At 37.2% G+C, this 16,058-nt stretch overlaps 1 protein-coding gene across 3 annotated transcripts in view; it reads left to right on the top strand.

The window, feature by feature from the left end:
- Positions 1–10,903, top strand: part of LOC110156286 (kinase suppressor of Ras 1-like) — a 79,336-nt gene extending 68,433 nt beyond the window's left edge. For all 3 annotated transcript variants that reach the window (XM_055166793.1, XM_055166794.1, XM_055166792.1), the window contains 4 exons: positions 1,383–1,514; positions 1,807–1,942; positions 2,808–2,941; positions 9,150–10,903. In XM_055166793.1, coding sequence (XP_055022768.1) covers positions 1,383–1,514; positions 1,807–1,942; positions 2,808–2,941; positions 9,150–9,219 — 472 coding nt within the window. In that variant the 3' untranslated portion in view covers positions 9,220–10,903. The remainder of the gene's footprint in view (positions 1–1,382; positions 1,515–1,806; positions 1,943–2,807; positions 2,942–9,149) is intronic.
- The last annotated feature ends 5,155 nt before the right edge of the window (positions 10,904–16,058 follow it).

Here is a 16,058-nt window from a genome sequence, read left to right as displayed (position 1 = left end):
ACAAATTATGCTTTATTAAGCATTTACTAAGCGTCAATTATTTATGAATTAAATCTTTGTTCATTATTAATTAAGTCTTTGTTCACGCTTTATTAAGGCTAAGTAAGGTGTAGTTATTATAAAGTGTTACCAAAAGCATCTTTTTGTCATTTTTTTATTGCACTGGAAACATGTGTCCTACTTGTTATGGAAATATTGTTCCTTAGGTCAGAATATTGTATATGTGTTTATTAAAGAAACTGTACATATTAAAAGACAAGATAGTGTAAGGGACAAACATGGACTTGTAAATATGCAGGTTTGTAGCCAAAGTTCATTTCTTTCCTTCCTTCCTGGACCAAGACCATAAAACCCACACTCTTCATCAAACACGACAAAAGCTACAGCACCTGCACCCACATGCAGCTCTCACTCACACACTATGAAACACTCTCTTATTAGACATTAGTATTCAAATGTACATGCCAGACTTATACTCTCATTACTTTCACATGCACAGTATTAACATCTATTTACAAATTATATGCAAATGTGAATGCAGTCCCCGGCTCATATGCAAAATGGCATAGTCATGATTTAAATTGAGCAGAGAAGAAGCTGAATGTAGCGGCTCATGTACAGTCACTGGGACGGTGTTCCAGGTTTGAGAGGCATGGAAAAAGAACACAGTGACAGTCTTCCTTGATGGTTTTATACAATCACCTCTGGAGCTGCTCTTACTGATCTGTTCTGATTTTATTGGTTATATATTCTCCATGTAGAATATTCCAAAGTGTGGCATTAAACTGATCTATCACCATGGAGAATGTTCGGGAGTATGGTTTGAACTACAGTTTGAATCTATGTAACGATATCAAAATCCTTCGATACGATATTTTCACTTATGCATCTCACAGTTCGATATTTATTGCAATATTTTGTAGAGGCTTACAAAATTCTGAATATGCCCAGGTTTCCTTTTAAAAGCCTTGTAAAACCTTTGGTACTGTTATATGAAGAATTAATATTTAAAAGTGCTTAATAAGTCTGTATTGACAACACCAAAGGATCATGGTCTATGTAGTTCCCTCTATCGCTGCACCAAGGCAAGTTTATTTGTATAACACAGATCATACACAAAGTAATTCAAAGAGTTTTACAGAATAAGAAAGACATTAAAATATGTCAAATATAATATTATTGTGAGACTTTTGACGATGCGATATCACGATATTTCGGCTATTGTTACATCCCTATTTCTATGTCTGTGGAATCATACAGGTGACGTGTCATCTCCAGAAATGTCCCACACTGTGCCTTTAAGTAGTTAGGGCTGAATCCTTCATAATAAACTCTGCTTGATCATTCTTCCTGACTTGCATCCTTCACGTGTGTGTTTGCAGGAGGAGCAGTGTGCTGCGGATCCCTCGGGGCTGGCTGTTTTATTTGGCGTCTGAAATCGTGAGGAAGATGAGTCCAGAGGAGGACGAAGACCAGCTGCCATTTTCTAAACCTGCAGATGTTTACGCTTTTGGGTAAAAACAAAGTTATTGTCTGATACAGTAGGTTTCAAAAGTCGGACACTGTTCACAGTGCTCATTGTAAACAACTTCAGAAGTATTCACATGTGAGAGAAGAGTGAAATATGAAGTGATAAATGAATACAAGAATACCATGCATTTCAGAACATCATTATATTCTCTCAAAAATTGTGATTTGATTTTGATGAGATTAATTGTGCAGCCCTACCGCAAGTTTCATAATAATTTCTTTCCCCTTCTCTCTCCTTCTCCCTCTTCTTCTCTCCCTCTGTGTTTTTGTTGTCAGTACGATCTGGTATGAGCTCCACACTGGCATCTGGCCCCTGGAGCAGCATCCTGTTGAAGCCCGGCTTTGGCTCTTCGGTTCTGGGGAGGGCATCCGCAGAGAGCTGGGGAAAGCGCATCTGGGGAAGGAGGTCACGGTGAGACAGACATGTGGAACACTGTAGAATGTTCCACAGTATGGCATTAAATGGATCTAGCCTGCTTTGATTCACTAACCGGCGTTTCTATTGCTCAAATATACCTTTAAAAACAGGTATTCTTCCAGGCTTGCCTCTCCACAGATCAGACCTGTAACTGGTTAGAGCACTCATTCACTTACCCGAAGGTGTAGTTGGCTCCTTCCATCAGGTAGATATAAGGCAGTGTCCACCAGCGTCTGACCAGAACTAAAGAAGCAGCTTGGATGAACAGAGAAATGTATTTAATCAAACAGAACAGAACTGAATTTCTCCTTTGCTATAATTATTAATGCCATAATGTGGAGTATTCTAGATCAAGGTTTACCAACCTTTGTAGATCAAAGGGCTCCTTCAAGAACATTACGTTCTTCAAGGGCTTAAAAAAAAACAATGAAATGCCTCCAATGTATGTTTTTAAATGAATGGTTGGGAAAGAACATGACCTGATCTGTCCACGAAGACTGTGGACAAACCACTGTGGCTGCAGTTAGAAGTTCACCAAAATCTGACTCATCTCTGATTTGTGGACTTTTAGAATCACTTAAAGGCCATGTACCTGCACAGTTTAATGTGAGTCATCAGAGGGACAACGATCTGAATGAGTTCAGATGAGTTTTGCTCTTTACTTTGCATTTGAATAAACTTTTATCTTAAACAAATCTGATAATAACTTTCGATGTTTATATGAGGACTGAACTGGACCAAACCAAGACCAAAACACTTGTGAACACGCTCTAAACTTCAACATAAAAACTCCCTGCTCTATTGTGTAAATACTTTTCTTATATTTGACCTTACCGTCTGCCCCTGTGCCTTTCTGTAGGAGATCCTGTCTGCCTGCTGGTCCTTTCACTCCGAGGAGCGTCCCTCTTTCACTCAGCTCAGTGACATGCTGGAAAAACTGCCCAAACTCAACCGCCGCCTCTCTCACCCCGGACACTTCTGGAAGGCTCAAGAGTACGTATCATAGACTTACATGGGGCTTTTTTCATTAAAACACCATGTAACGTGTACACGAACACTGCCCCCTGTGGGAGAGGGATGTGACTACAACCCATAGACTCAGCAAAGAGCAGATGATGATTTTCAACAAGGGAAGACATAAAAGCTGTAAGATTTCTGTAAATAAATGTGAATTCTATGAACCTGCTGAGAAAACGCCTTTTTAATGTGAGATTTTGAATACAATTAAAGCTCTTATATTATGCAAAATAGACTCACGTGAGCTTTTACCCAAATTAGAACACACAGACCTAGAGTGTGTTTTGTTTCATTCACACATGTTTGAGTAACTTCATTATTAGTCTACATCTCCAAATCTCAAAATGCTCTCTTCCACCTTGTGATGTCATGTAATAATAATAAAAATCTTGATTTAAAGCACTTTTAAAAATAAGGAACAATACAGAAAGCATAAAAATAGCACACAGAAGGCATACAAAAACAGACAGTGGTCCAAATAATCCAATTAATTATAATAAAAAGAAAAAAAAATGAATAGAAATAAAATAAATAAGTAATAAAATCAAGTTAAAACCAGTTAAAGGAAGGCCAACAGATAAAAATGAGTCTTAAGAAGTCATTTAAGATGATAGTGATGGTGCGAGTCTTATCTCCTCAGGCACTTGGTAACTTGTCGCAAGACCTAAACGAGCTTGAAAAGTGATCAGTAAAATCTTCAAATCATTTCTAAAACACACAGGCAGTGAAGGGAAGTAAAACAGGGTCATGTGTTGATGTTAAACCCAGTGAGGAGCCGGAGTTCAGTTTCTGAACCAGTCGGAGGTGGAACGAGCTGCAATAGTCTAGATCAGTGTGTCCCAAACTTTTTTTCTGAGGACCCATATTTTAAAAGTCACAAAACTTTGCGACCCAAGTAAATTTGTATTTATTTTTTTATTTATTTATGTTTATTAAGGACATCACAGTCGCATTAGACAAGCCAGATGCGTTGCTTTGAGTGCGAGTTTTCAACACCTGTCCATATAAAAATATAAACTACACGCATAAAAACAGACAATACAAGACACATAAGTTACATACAGATAAAATATATACAGTACATTTTCAATTGATGCATTATTATTATTGAAACATACAATAATTTAAATTTAAATTTGGTGTTACTGGTTTCCAATTTTAAATCAGCTGGTAAACCGTTCCACAGTCTGGCCCCTTTAGGAGAGAAAGAGTCGTCCTGTACATAGGAACAATGCAGTTACTACTAGTAGCTCCTCTTGTGTTCGCTCTGTGTGAACATTTTATGGTCCTGGTAAGTTCTGAATACAATGGTGTATTGCAGTTAAGACACTTTTTTTTTAAGAATTTAAGATTATTAAAAATTTCAAAGTTAAAAAGTTTATGTTTTCTACTTTCTTTTGCAAATAAAGTAGGATTTGATCATTATTGAACATTAATGAGGATATTTTATTGCCAGTGTTGAGAAGGTGACTTTTAAAATGTATTCCCCTACAGATTACAGATTACATATTCCAAAATTTAGTTTGTAACAGAATCCATTAAGTTATTTAAAGTGAGTAACGTAATCTGAATCTTTGGATTACTTCATTTGCTGTAGAGAAGAAAAGACCAGGATATCGTAAGATAAGATGTTTTGTCTGCTAAAAGAAAATAAAAAGCCCAGACTTTACTCAACCATATTAAAAATATTATTGATAGAAGACGAGGAGACACGTCCACGCAGCATGATTTAGTCCTGTTAAATCCTGTTAAATCCTGGTTTAGATCTAGTTTAGATCCTTTTAGATCTAGTTTAGACCTGGTTTAGATCTAGTTTAGATCTAGTTTAGATCTAGTTTAGACCTGGTTTAGATCTAGTTTAGATCTAGTCTAGACCTGGTTTTAGTCCTGGTTTAGTCCTGGTTTAGACCTGGTTTTAGACCTGTTTTAGATCTAGTTTAGAACTAGTTTAGACCTGGTCTTAGTCCTGGTTTAGTCTTGGTTTAGCTCTAGTTTAGACCTGGTTTAGACCTGGTTTAGACCTGGTTTAGACCTGGTTTTAGTCCTGGTTTAGAACTGGTTTAGATCTAGTTTAGTTTCCGGCAATGAGTGGAATTACTGAAAAAAAAAAGGGTGGGGGGGGATATAGCCCAAAATGTGAAAACAGGAAAACAGGAAAATACCGCCATGTAATCCATTTATTTCAACAAAGTAACTGTAATCCAGTTACCACTCACTGAAACTGTAACTGTAACTGAATACAGTTACTCATAATTGATACTCTGATTACGTAACTCCAGTACATGTAATCTGTTACTCCCCAACACCGTTTATTGTTGACTGAGTGATCGTGTCTCTGAACAATTAGTTTTACTCAAGTTTTAAACAATGAAAAACAGTCACTGAAGCAGCAATAAAAGGATCCACAAGTCGCCTATTTGGACTTTAAGTGTTTCTTCATTTCTTCTTCTTTTCAACATTCAATTGACCTACATGCAGATCGTGACAAGGCGACCCAAAAAAATCTCTTGCGCTCCAGTCTTTGGGAAACAGTGGTCCAGACGGGAGAAGATGAGCGCGTGGGTGACTTTTTCGAGCTCAGGGCAGGAGAGGATAGTTTTGATTTTTGTGCGGCGGTGGACAAAACAGGATTGGGTGACATAGTAGTGGTAGTTTTCAAGTGAACAGCTCCTTTTACTTTTAGTTCAGAAGAGATCGGCAATTCCAGGTCTGATATTTTCCAAATGTTTCTAATGAAAGTGTATTTTGTTTGCTGTTTGAGAGAAGAACTCAGCCTGAATGTGCAGGGTTTGTGTGTTAAAGATGTGTGAATGAAACGAAACACAACTCCAGATGTGTTTGTGATGAGGAAACAACATTATATAGATCAGAAAATGGCGTAACATGGGCCCTTTAAGTCTTCACCATAGCATTATAAGCCTGGCTATAATCGGCTGTCTGGGTTTTCCCTCAGTATCGGTACTGATATCGAAAGCATTACATCGCGAATTTCTAGAGAAAATGTGCTGGCTCATTTAGTACATTAGCACAATGGGATTAAATCACTGTATCCGGTTTGTATTGTGTTCAATGTTCATAGTTAATTTGAAGCAGTTTGCAGTGTCTAATTTCTTCCTCATTTACCTTCTGCATTCTGCGTATCCCAATTACCTATTATCTAATTACCTTCTGCATTTTGAGCGTCCTAATGACTCACTTAACTTTCAGAGGCAAGATCTGAGTTTTGTTGTCACGGTAAGGCAACAAATAGGATGCTAACAGCGGTCTAACTTCCACCCTAAGAGCTGCTTATACAATACTGTATTTTCTGCACTATTAGGCATGCTGGATTATAAGGCGCACTGTCATTGAATGGTCTATTTTCAAACTTTTTTCACATATAAACCACACTGGACTATAAGGCGTATTAAACGAAACACAACAGTTAGATAAGTCAGTCAAACTTAATTTAAAGCGTTCACAATAACTCAACTTTGTTCAGTTGTAGAGCGTAAAAAAAATCCTGTCTGAGAGTATTCACAATAAGCCCACATCCCTCTCGTCATTATCTGAGTCAGTGTGGTTACTGTTGCCTGGCAGTTCAGTGATGATTCTGGTCTTGGTGAAAGCTCCGACCACAGTTCATCAATCAATCAAACAAACTTTATTTGTATAGCATTTTTCATACAAATAAAAGTGCTATACAAAACTTTATTTGTATAGCACTTTTCATACATTAGAAATGTAGCACAAAGTGCTTCACATGCAGCTGAAAAAATGTCAATATATTAATTAACCCCCCCCCATATATACAACAATTTAAACAGAAACATAAAACATAAACATAAAGCTCTTAAAAGTTTTAGTAAAAATGAAAATGGAGAGCTAAGGTCAGATGGAGACTAAGTAAAATAGTAATGATAATTTAATTTAAAACAACTATAATTATAAAAATAATAATGATTAAAACAGGTAAAAGTTTAAATTAAAAGCTAATTTAAAAAGATATGTTTTGAGTTTACTTTTAAAAATATGAACACTCACATCGGACCTTCAGATCCTCAGGTCGACTGTTCCACAAACGGGGGCTGTAAAAGCTGAATGACGCCTCACCGTGAGTTTTAGTTTTGAACTCTTGGGACAGTTAAAAGACGACTACCTGAGGATCTGAGAGTTTGAGAGGCTCATATGATAAAAGGAGATCAGATAAATAAAGGACTAAGACCATTAAGAGCTTTATAAACCAATAAAAGAACTTTAAAATCTCTCCTGAAGCTCACAGGAGCCAGTTGATACTGATCCTTAGCCCAGGCGTCCACGATCCGTTGGCAGATCGTGGTGTAAGTCGTTCGACGCTGTCTCTCTGTCTTGATGAATGTGTGTGGTTCTTCTCTCGTCCACTGCTCCCACGCAGCTCACACTTTCACTTTATAACAGCCTTGAGTTTAAAGTGTGCGTAGTGAGTGTGTCTCTTGACAGGTGCATTTTGATATTAAAAGGAATCACAGTCTGTATAACTCCTGATGCTCCTGACTACGGGAGCCGCAATGCTGCAAGTGGAGCGGCTTTGTAGTTTACTAAAGTCGTACTAAGACACCACAATAAAATCAGATATAAGGCGTTCTGGATTATAAGGCGCACAGTCATTTTTGGATGAAATTAAAGACTTTTAAGTGTGTCCTATAGTGCAGAAAATACGGTGTCTGTACTGGGGTAAAAAAGCTCAAACACACAGACAAAATCAAATGCAGCTACTTTAAAACCTTGATCTTAATTTTAAAGGGTGCATATTACTCTATTTTCTGATCTTTGTTATAATGTTTCCTCATCACAGACAGATCTGGAGTTGTGTTTTGTTTCTTTCACACATGTTTAACGCACAAACCCTGTAGATTTATGCTGAGTTCTTCTTCCAAAATGAAAATCCCCTGTACCACTTTGTGATGTCATACAGAAAGTGCTCCACTGTGTTATAAAACACCAAAAGATCTCCTAAACTCCTACATCATTTGGATAATTTCAGCTTTGGAATTGCCGATATCTACTGAAAACTAGCGCTTCATGGAGCAGTGGAGCATCAATGATTGTTAATCATTTTATTAGTCATTAATCAGTTAATCCTAAGTGACGTCTATTAGTTTGTGTTCTATTCGTCCTGCTGCCGTCTTTGAGCAGACAAAATATCTCATGTTCAGATCCTCCTCTTTGTTTCTCTACAACAAACAAAACTCTGTTCACTGAGACTTGGGCTCAGACAATTTGAAGAGAACAAACAGGATGTGGTTGGTACATTCATGTAGTTTTAAAAAGCATGAGTACAGTATCAAGTAATCCAAAGTATTCAGTTTACATTACTCACTTTCTTTTTATGATTTAATGGATTACATTACAAACTACGTTTTGGAGTCTGTAATCTGTAGGGGAATACATTTTAAAAGTCACCTTCCCAACACTGGTCAGAACTCATTTATTGTAGGATGCATTGCTTGTAAAATTGCCAAAAAATAATTCAGAACATTCTAACAAGACAAACTAACACACATATTCCAAATGAGACTTTTATTCATGTTACATTATTTCACGTTGTTTTTTTAACTCCCTCCATTTAACATTTGCACTACAGCCCGGGTGAGTATACAAAAAAATAAAGTAATGAAATTTAAAACCTTTGTGAAAAAAAAAAAGACTTGGACAACATAATGGAAGACTTTTTAAGGCCTTAATTTAAAGTACATGACATGTAAGACATTTTTAAAGACTTTTAAGACCCCGTGGCTGCCTTGAATAAGAAAAACAACAAGTTTTGCACTTAAAATAAGAAACAAAATCTAATGTTGCTTGAATGAAGAAAAACACATTTATTCCACTGGTAGATTATTTTACTTGTCAAGTTAAATCGACTCAAATAAAGTCAAATGTTCTTAATTTAAATCATTTTCATTTAGCTGGGTATAGTTTTTTTTCCAGTGCAGGTTTGTTTATGAAGAGGTAACAACATCAGAACACGACTAGAAGCTCACAAGAATCTGTTTTGTGTAATATGGGACTTTTTAAGATTGAGTTTTTCATATATTTTCTCTTAAATCTTTCTCTCTTGTCTCTGTTTTGGGCCTGTCCTGGCGTTACCTCTGCCTCCTATCTGTCCTTGGACTTGTGTTTCCTGGTGCACTTCCTGCTTCCCTTCCTGGTTTTGTGCGGTCTAAAGGCTGTGGGATCATCGAGCGTGCTGCCAGGGCTTTCTCTCAAACTGTCCCTTCATCTTCAAATACAGCTGAGAGCCAACCGTGGGTTTCCGTGTTAGAACGTCGCGTCCCGTCTCGTAGCAGCACACGGGTTTCAGAAATGATAAAAAATGTGGACCGTTGCCATAGAGATGAACTATTTAACTCTTTCTCCCTTGGACGCCTAATAGGAACAACCCTTACATATATTTCTAGGGCGACCCATAGAGCGTAACTGCATAAAAGAAAACAGACTTCCACGAGTGATTAGAAATGATTTTCACACTTATGAACTTAATTGAAACACAGACATATTTGGTATTTCTGGAAACCTTAGACTCTGAACTCTTCATTTCTGGATGTTTAAATGTGATTCAACTCATTTACAGGTTTATAACAGCTCACTGAAAATGAGAGTTTACCTGCTCAGGTGCAAAATCGAAAACAAAAAAACTACATTCAGCATCTGATATATGCATGTTCTGAGTACTATATTCATTAAAAAATGTAAAAAAATGTATTTGTCAACATATTTAAACAGATTTCATATCACGAGATACAGTAGAGCCAAGTGTACACCTGTTTGTACCTGTTGTTCACCTGTGTGCACCTAATTCGTTTTTTTTCCATTTAACTTATTCAACTCATTTAGCTTATTCAACTTATTTAACTTATTCAACTCAACACTTTTGAAATCTATAAAAGTCACTTTCTCTAAACTTATCCATAAAATATGTCCGCTGCTCATTATTTTAAAAAAACTGTGCCGCAGCGCCGCAATCTCTCCATTACATGTGTGTCGTGTTGTGTTTTTTCCGGAAGCTACAATCACCACTACTTCGATTAACTTTGGAAAAAATCGGCGAAAACATATCCTTGAATCCTCTTGGTCAGTCTTGTATGGGTTGTAGTGGCCCCCACCTATCACAGCCTCTGTTTACATGTGAAAAACCGAGCCTTTACTAATGTCGTCAAATCACATCTTTAGTGAAACAGCGGAGGAGTCAAAACACGTCATTAAGGAAACAAGGAGGGTCGTCAAATGTCGTCTTCATGGGGGAAAGAGTTATAATGAAATATTATTGTATCTTTGAAATAGGAAAAGTGCTAAAAATGTTGCATATGACAGGAAGCCGATCGGAATAGGCTCCGTGCACACTGTTAGCGTCACTACTTCCTGTCCAATTGTGTGTCTGTGCTTTGATTATTATTATATTTGATGAGTCATGCTGAAATTGAATGCACATTTTAAGAAGGCAAAAAAAACAAGCAAAAAAACTACAAAAAAATAAATAAATACTTCACTGGAGAATGCTAATTTTCAGACATTATAAATATTAAAACCAGAGTGACCAGATTTTCAAAGTTCTAAATTGAAGCACTCGCGGGTTGGGAGGTTTGGTATAAATAAAATAGTGACAAGAGTGTGGAACCTTGGATTCGTGTCAGTCATGATCTGAGGAGCTTCTGAAACGGAATATTTTTTGTTTTATGGTGATTCACAAACACGGATTTTAGTTTTTTGCCAAACAAATGACAATTTCTGCTCCTCTTTACTGTTGGTGGGGATCAGGTTAGTCAAAAATTGTGATAGTCCTGGTTTTGACCTGATTTAGTCCTGGTTTAGTCTTGTTTTAGTCCTGACATAGTCCTGGTTGAGTCTTAGTTTAGTCATGGCTTAGTCCTGGTTTAGACTTGATTTTGTCCTGGTTTAGACCTGATATAGTCCTGGTTTAGACCTGATTAGACCTGATATAGTCCTGGTTTAGATCAGATTGGTCAAACATAGAGACACGTGGGACATTTCTTGTGTAAAATTGGGACAAATCAGTGGTTTCGTATAAATCTGCTGGGACAGGAGACACACACAGGAAAAAAAACAACTATATCTAGTTAAATGAAAATGACTTAAATTATTAGTTAATTTGACTTGAGTTGATTCAACTTGACAAGTCAAATGATCTACCAATGGAGTCAGTGTGTTTTTCTTAATTTAAGCAATTTTTGTTTTGATTTTGTTTATTTTAACTGTAACAAGATGTATTTTCATATTTTAAGTACAAAAAGTCTTGTTCCATTGACAGATCATTTAACTTGTCAAGTGAAATTTACTCAAATCCTGATGAAACTTTCTTAATTCAAGTCATCTTAACTTGACTAGATTTAGTTTTTTTGCAGTGCAGGGCTCAAAACTGGGACCGTCACGGGTAAACAGGCACGATGTCTAGTCACCCTGATTAAAACCCCTCACGCTCTGATCAATCTTTCTTCAGTGAAGCTAATTTATTTTAGTATATTGAGCATAATTTGGGAGGGTTTTAACTTTCATATGAGACATTTCTAAAACCAATCAATTAATTTAAAGTCGGGTTATAAGCTTTTGTTTCTACAAAATGGATAAGCGACAAGACTTTTGTCAGGGACTGTAGAATGAAGCGTCTCAGAACTGGTACGTAGATAATAAATCTGAAAACAAGTTTGAAGAACCTGATGCACGTTTTAAAATCTTGGCCGGATCAGAGAAATGTGCCGTGTAGCTGTGCACAGAGCCAATTCTCAGGTAGAATTTGCGGTGTAGCTGTCAGTTTGCAGATTGGTTAAACTGGTTTTTGGTTTATATGTTTGTCCTGGAAGTATCCACGAAACAAAAACTGACACAAAATGGATTTAAAACACATACTGCACATTTTCAGGAGCCTGTGATCAGTTCGAGGGGTCATGGTTTTGTTTAAGAGTTCGAGACTCTCAACACTAAAAATATGTTTTCTTCTTAAACTGAAAGTAATTCTTGTGTGTATTACTTTTGCCTGGCTTCTCTTTTCTCTTTTTCGCTTCCTCTCTGTGGTCACGCTGACAGGAATCAGTGTCTTCAATTGTGCAAATAAGAATTTAAAAAGGTACTTTGTCATTCTTCTGTACAAACTAATAACGAACTGATCGTTTTGAAATGTGACGGCTTCAGATGTATTATATTTTTGTACAGAAAGTGGTTTTAATAAGAATAAAATAAAACTATGACATGAGGACTTTTTTTGTTTTGTGATCATTTTCATCTTATGTCTTTTATTGCTTTTCTCCATAACTCACCATTTACTCTTAACAAATGCAAAAAGTTGGTGGTTAAATCCCAGTTCTTACCATAATATATAATTTTGTTGTATCCTTGAGCAAGACACCCTTTAAAATGGATAGTTATGAGTGATTAGTTGGTTGATGATAAAGGAGAAGACAGTGGAGCAGATTAGCAGCCACTCCAGATCACATTATTATTAAAAGGTACAGTAAGGTAAAGTTGACTTTGAGTTTTATTAGTTTGTCTACATCTCCAAAGCTCAAAATGCTCTGTTCCACCTTGTGATGTCATGAAGTAGTAGTTTTCAAGTGAACAGCTCCTTTTGTCTTTAGTTCAGTAGAAATGTGTAATTCCAGGGCTGAATTCTAGTGAAGCTGTATGGAGTTTGTTTGTTCTGTTATCACCACATGACATCACAAGGTGGAAGAGAGTGTTTTCTGTTTTGAGAGAAGAACTCAGCCTAAATGTGCAGGTTTTGTGTGTTAAACATGTGAATGAAACAAACACAACTCCAGGTCTGTTTGTGATGAGGAAACTACATTACAGTATAACAGAAGTAAGGAAGTAAGTCTTTCTTTCTTTATATAGCACTTTTCACAGACTTTATTCAGCATTACTCTTTCACTACACTCTTTACCTGGTGATGGTAAACTACTCTTGTAGCCACAGCTGCCCTGGGGCATACTGACAGAAGTGCGGCTGCCAATCTGCGCCATCAGTCCCTCCGACCACCACCATCACTCACACACACACACAACACACACCACTTTCCTACTAGACAATGTGGGTGAAGTGTCTTGCCTAAGGACACAATGACAGTTACTGCCACTGGCGCCCCCCTGTGGCTCCTGATTTTCCCAGTGTCTCCCATCCAAGTACTGACCAGGTCCAGACCTGCTGAACTTCTGAGATCTGACGGGATCAGACTTTGACAAGCCGCTATGGCCACAAAAATCATAGTGTAATATTTTTATGTCCCTGCCTCATACCTTTCCAGTTTTTCACTTTACTCTTTTGTGCGTACTTCATTGCAAACAAGGGGAGTCAGCGTTTCAGGTTCATGCAGCTAAAACCTGGAACAGTCTGAACATGTGAGACAGACTCTTCTGTGACGCTGTTTAAATCCAGACTCAAAACATTTCTGTTTAACTGTGCATAAAACTGAAAGGTTTTCATTCCGCACTCTTCTCTCCAATTTATGTCTCTCTTTTTTAATTTTAATCTTCATGATTATTTATGTTTTGATTTGTTTTTATTATGATTTTAATGTATTTCTTATTCTGTAAAGCACTTTGAATTACTTTGTGTACGAATTGTGCTATACAAATAAACTTGCCTTGCCTTGCCTTGCCATTGACTCTGTGGTCGTGAAAGTAAAACTGCTTGACAATGTCATGTTTTAACTGAAAGTCAAATCCGATTACTTTACATCCTCTTTGTTAATGCCAGTGTGAAATGAGGGAAATCAGAAGAAATCTCACGTCACTTCCTGTTTCACATAAATTCATCCAGAATATTCACTCACTGCACTGGAATTTGCAGTACAATTACATATTTACAGTTTATTGAATTCACAATTACTATTACCTAATACAAGCACTACTAATGCTGCCATTACCAGTGTACACAGACACAAGGGGCAAGGTAGGTTAAGTGTCTTGCCCAAGGACCCTGGCAGCATTCATCTGTGGGAGCTGGAATCACACCACCAACCTGTGGGTCAGTGCATTCGACCTCTCACCAGTAATGCTTTATGTCAAGAGCAGGATTCAAACCACCAACCTTCAGATCAGTGGACAAATGTAGCACTACTACTACTACTACAACTACTTCTACTACTACTACTACTACCACTACTACTTATATTTCTTTATAATATAGTAGAGTATTTCCAGTGCATTTTAATACAAAAAACTACAAGTATTTGTATTTTTATCAGATCATTTTATTATATTTATTATTTTATATCATCAATATTCTGTCACTTCAAAAACATAAAAACAGGCGTCCTTTCTGTGGGCGAGCTTGCCTCTCCACAAACCTGACTCTTATTTCCTGCCTGCCTCCTCTTCTGTTTGTTTCCACAGAAATGTTGTTGTTTTGACTTTAATATTCCACAGTATGATATAAAACGTATCTGTCTTTATAGAAGGTGTTCTGAAGTTTCTATTTCTGTGGTATTCCGTTTCCACAAATTTGCGTAGTTTAATTTACATAACATTTGTGCAGTAAAATCATGCAGACTTTAGATTCTGAGCTGAGGAAGTGGCAGCAGCTCACAGAAGCTTTATTATGCCTATTGAATCAGTTGTTATTTTTGCTACTTATTTGAATGGATTATGACATTTATATTTATGTTCTGTGTTATTATATTTTCTTGTGATGTGTGAACTCCTGTGTCAAGATCATTTCCCTTGTGAATCAATAAAGTTTGTATCATAAAGTGTACAATGAGGTGAAACTCGTGACCGCTCTTTGTGCTGATTTCATAAGCACATGTCTTTATCTGTCGTGATTGACCTCTGACCCATCACGCCCACACTCCCCCAGAGTCATGTGATCTGACACTCGTCAACTTTAGCCTGAATCTACAGAGGAAGTGCACCAACAGTCACGGCTGTAAAACACTGTAAAAGTGGAGGCATCCAAAGTAACACAGTAGACTTACTTCTGGACATGTACTACTACTACTATTACTACTTCTACTACTACTACTACTACTTCTTTTAAAAGGAGCTTTGTTCTGGCTGCTATCGTACTTAAGAGTAAATTGTAATCTATTTATCTATGTGTGTTTTTAACATATTTAATATTCAGTGTTGGGGAGTAACAGATTACATGTACCAGAGTTATGTAATCAGAGTACAAATTATGAGTAACTGTATTCAGTTACAGTTACTGTTTAAGTGAGTGGTAATTGGATTACAGTTACAGAGGTATTTGCCTGTTTTCACAATTTGGGCTATAACCCTTTTTTTTTTTTTAGGTAATTCCATTCATTGCCAGACACTAAATCAGGTCTAAACCAGGACTAAACCAGGACTAAAACCAGGTCTAAACCAGGACTAAAACCAGGACTAAAACCAGGACTAAACCAGGACTAAACCAGGACTAAACCAGGACTAAAACCAGGTCTAAACCAGGACTAAAACCAGGACTAAACCAGGACTAAAACCAGGACTAAAACCAGGTCTAAACCAGGACTAAAACCAGGACTAAAACCAGGACTAAAACCAGGACTAAACCAGGACTAAAACCAGGAAACCAGGACTAAACCAGGTCTAAACCCAGGACTAAAACCAGGTCTAAACCAGGACTAAAACCAGGACTAAACCAGGACTAAAACCAGGACTAAACCAGGACTAAACCAGGACTAAAACCAGGACTAAAACCAGGTCTAAACCAGGACTAAAAACAAAGGACTAAACCAGGACTAAAACCAGGTCTAAACCAGGACTAAAACCAGGACTAAACCAGGACTAAAACCAGGACTAAACCAGGACTAAACAGGACTAAACCAGGACTAAAACCAGGAAACCAGGTAAACAGGACTAAACAGGATAAACCAGGTCTAACCAGGACTAAAACCAGGACTAAACCAGGACTAAAACCAGGTCTAAACCAGGACTAAACCAGGACTAAACCAGGACTAAAACCAGGACTAAAACCAGGTCTAAACCAGGACTAAACCAGGACTAAAACCAGTACAAACCACTACTACTACTATTACTACTACTAGTTTCCACTTTTACTACTGCCACTTCTACAACTACTACCTATTACTACAAATACTACAATACACTGCTATTACTACTACTAC

This window comes from Boleophthalmus pectinirostris, unplaced genomic scaffold, assembly GCF_026225935.1.
Source record: "Boleophthalmus pectinirostris isolate CB_2022bp ecotype Guang Dong unplaced genomic scaffold, ASM2622593v1 HiC_scaffold_9, whole genome shotgun sequence".
NCBI classification, from domain to species: Eukaryota; Metazoa; Chordata; class Actinopteri; order Gobiiformes; family Gobiidae; genus Boleophthalmus; species Boleophthalmus pectinirostris.
Note: the sequence above shows the minus strand (reverse complement) of the source record. Positions and strands in the feature narration are given on the sequence as shown.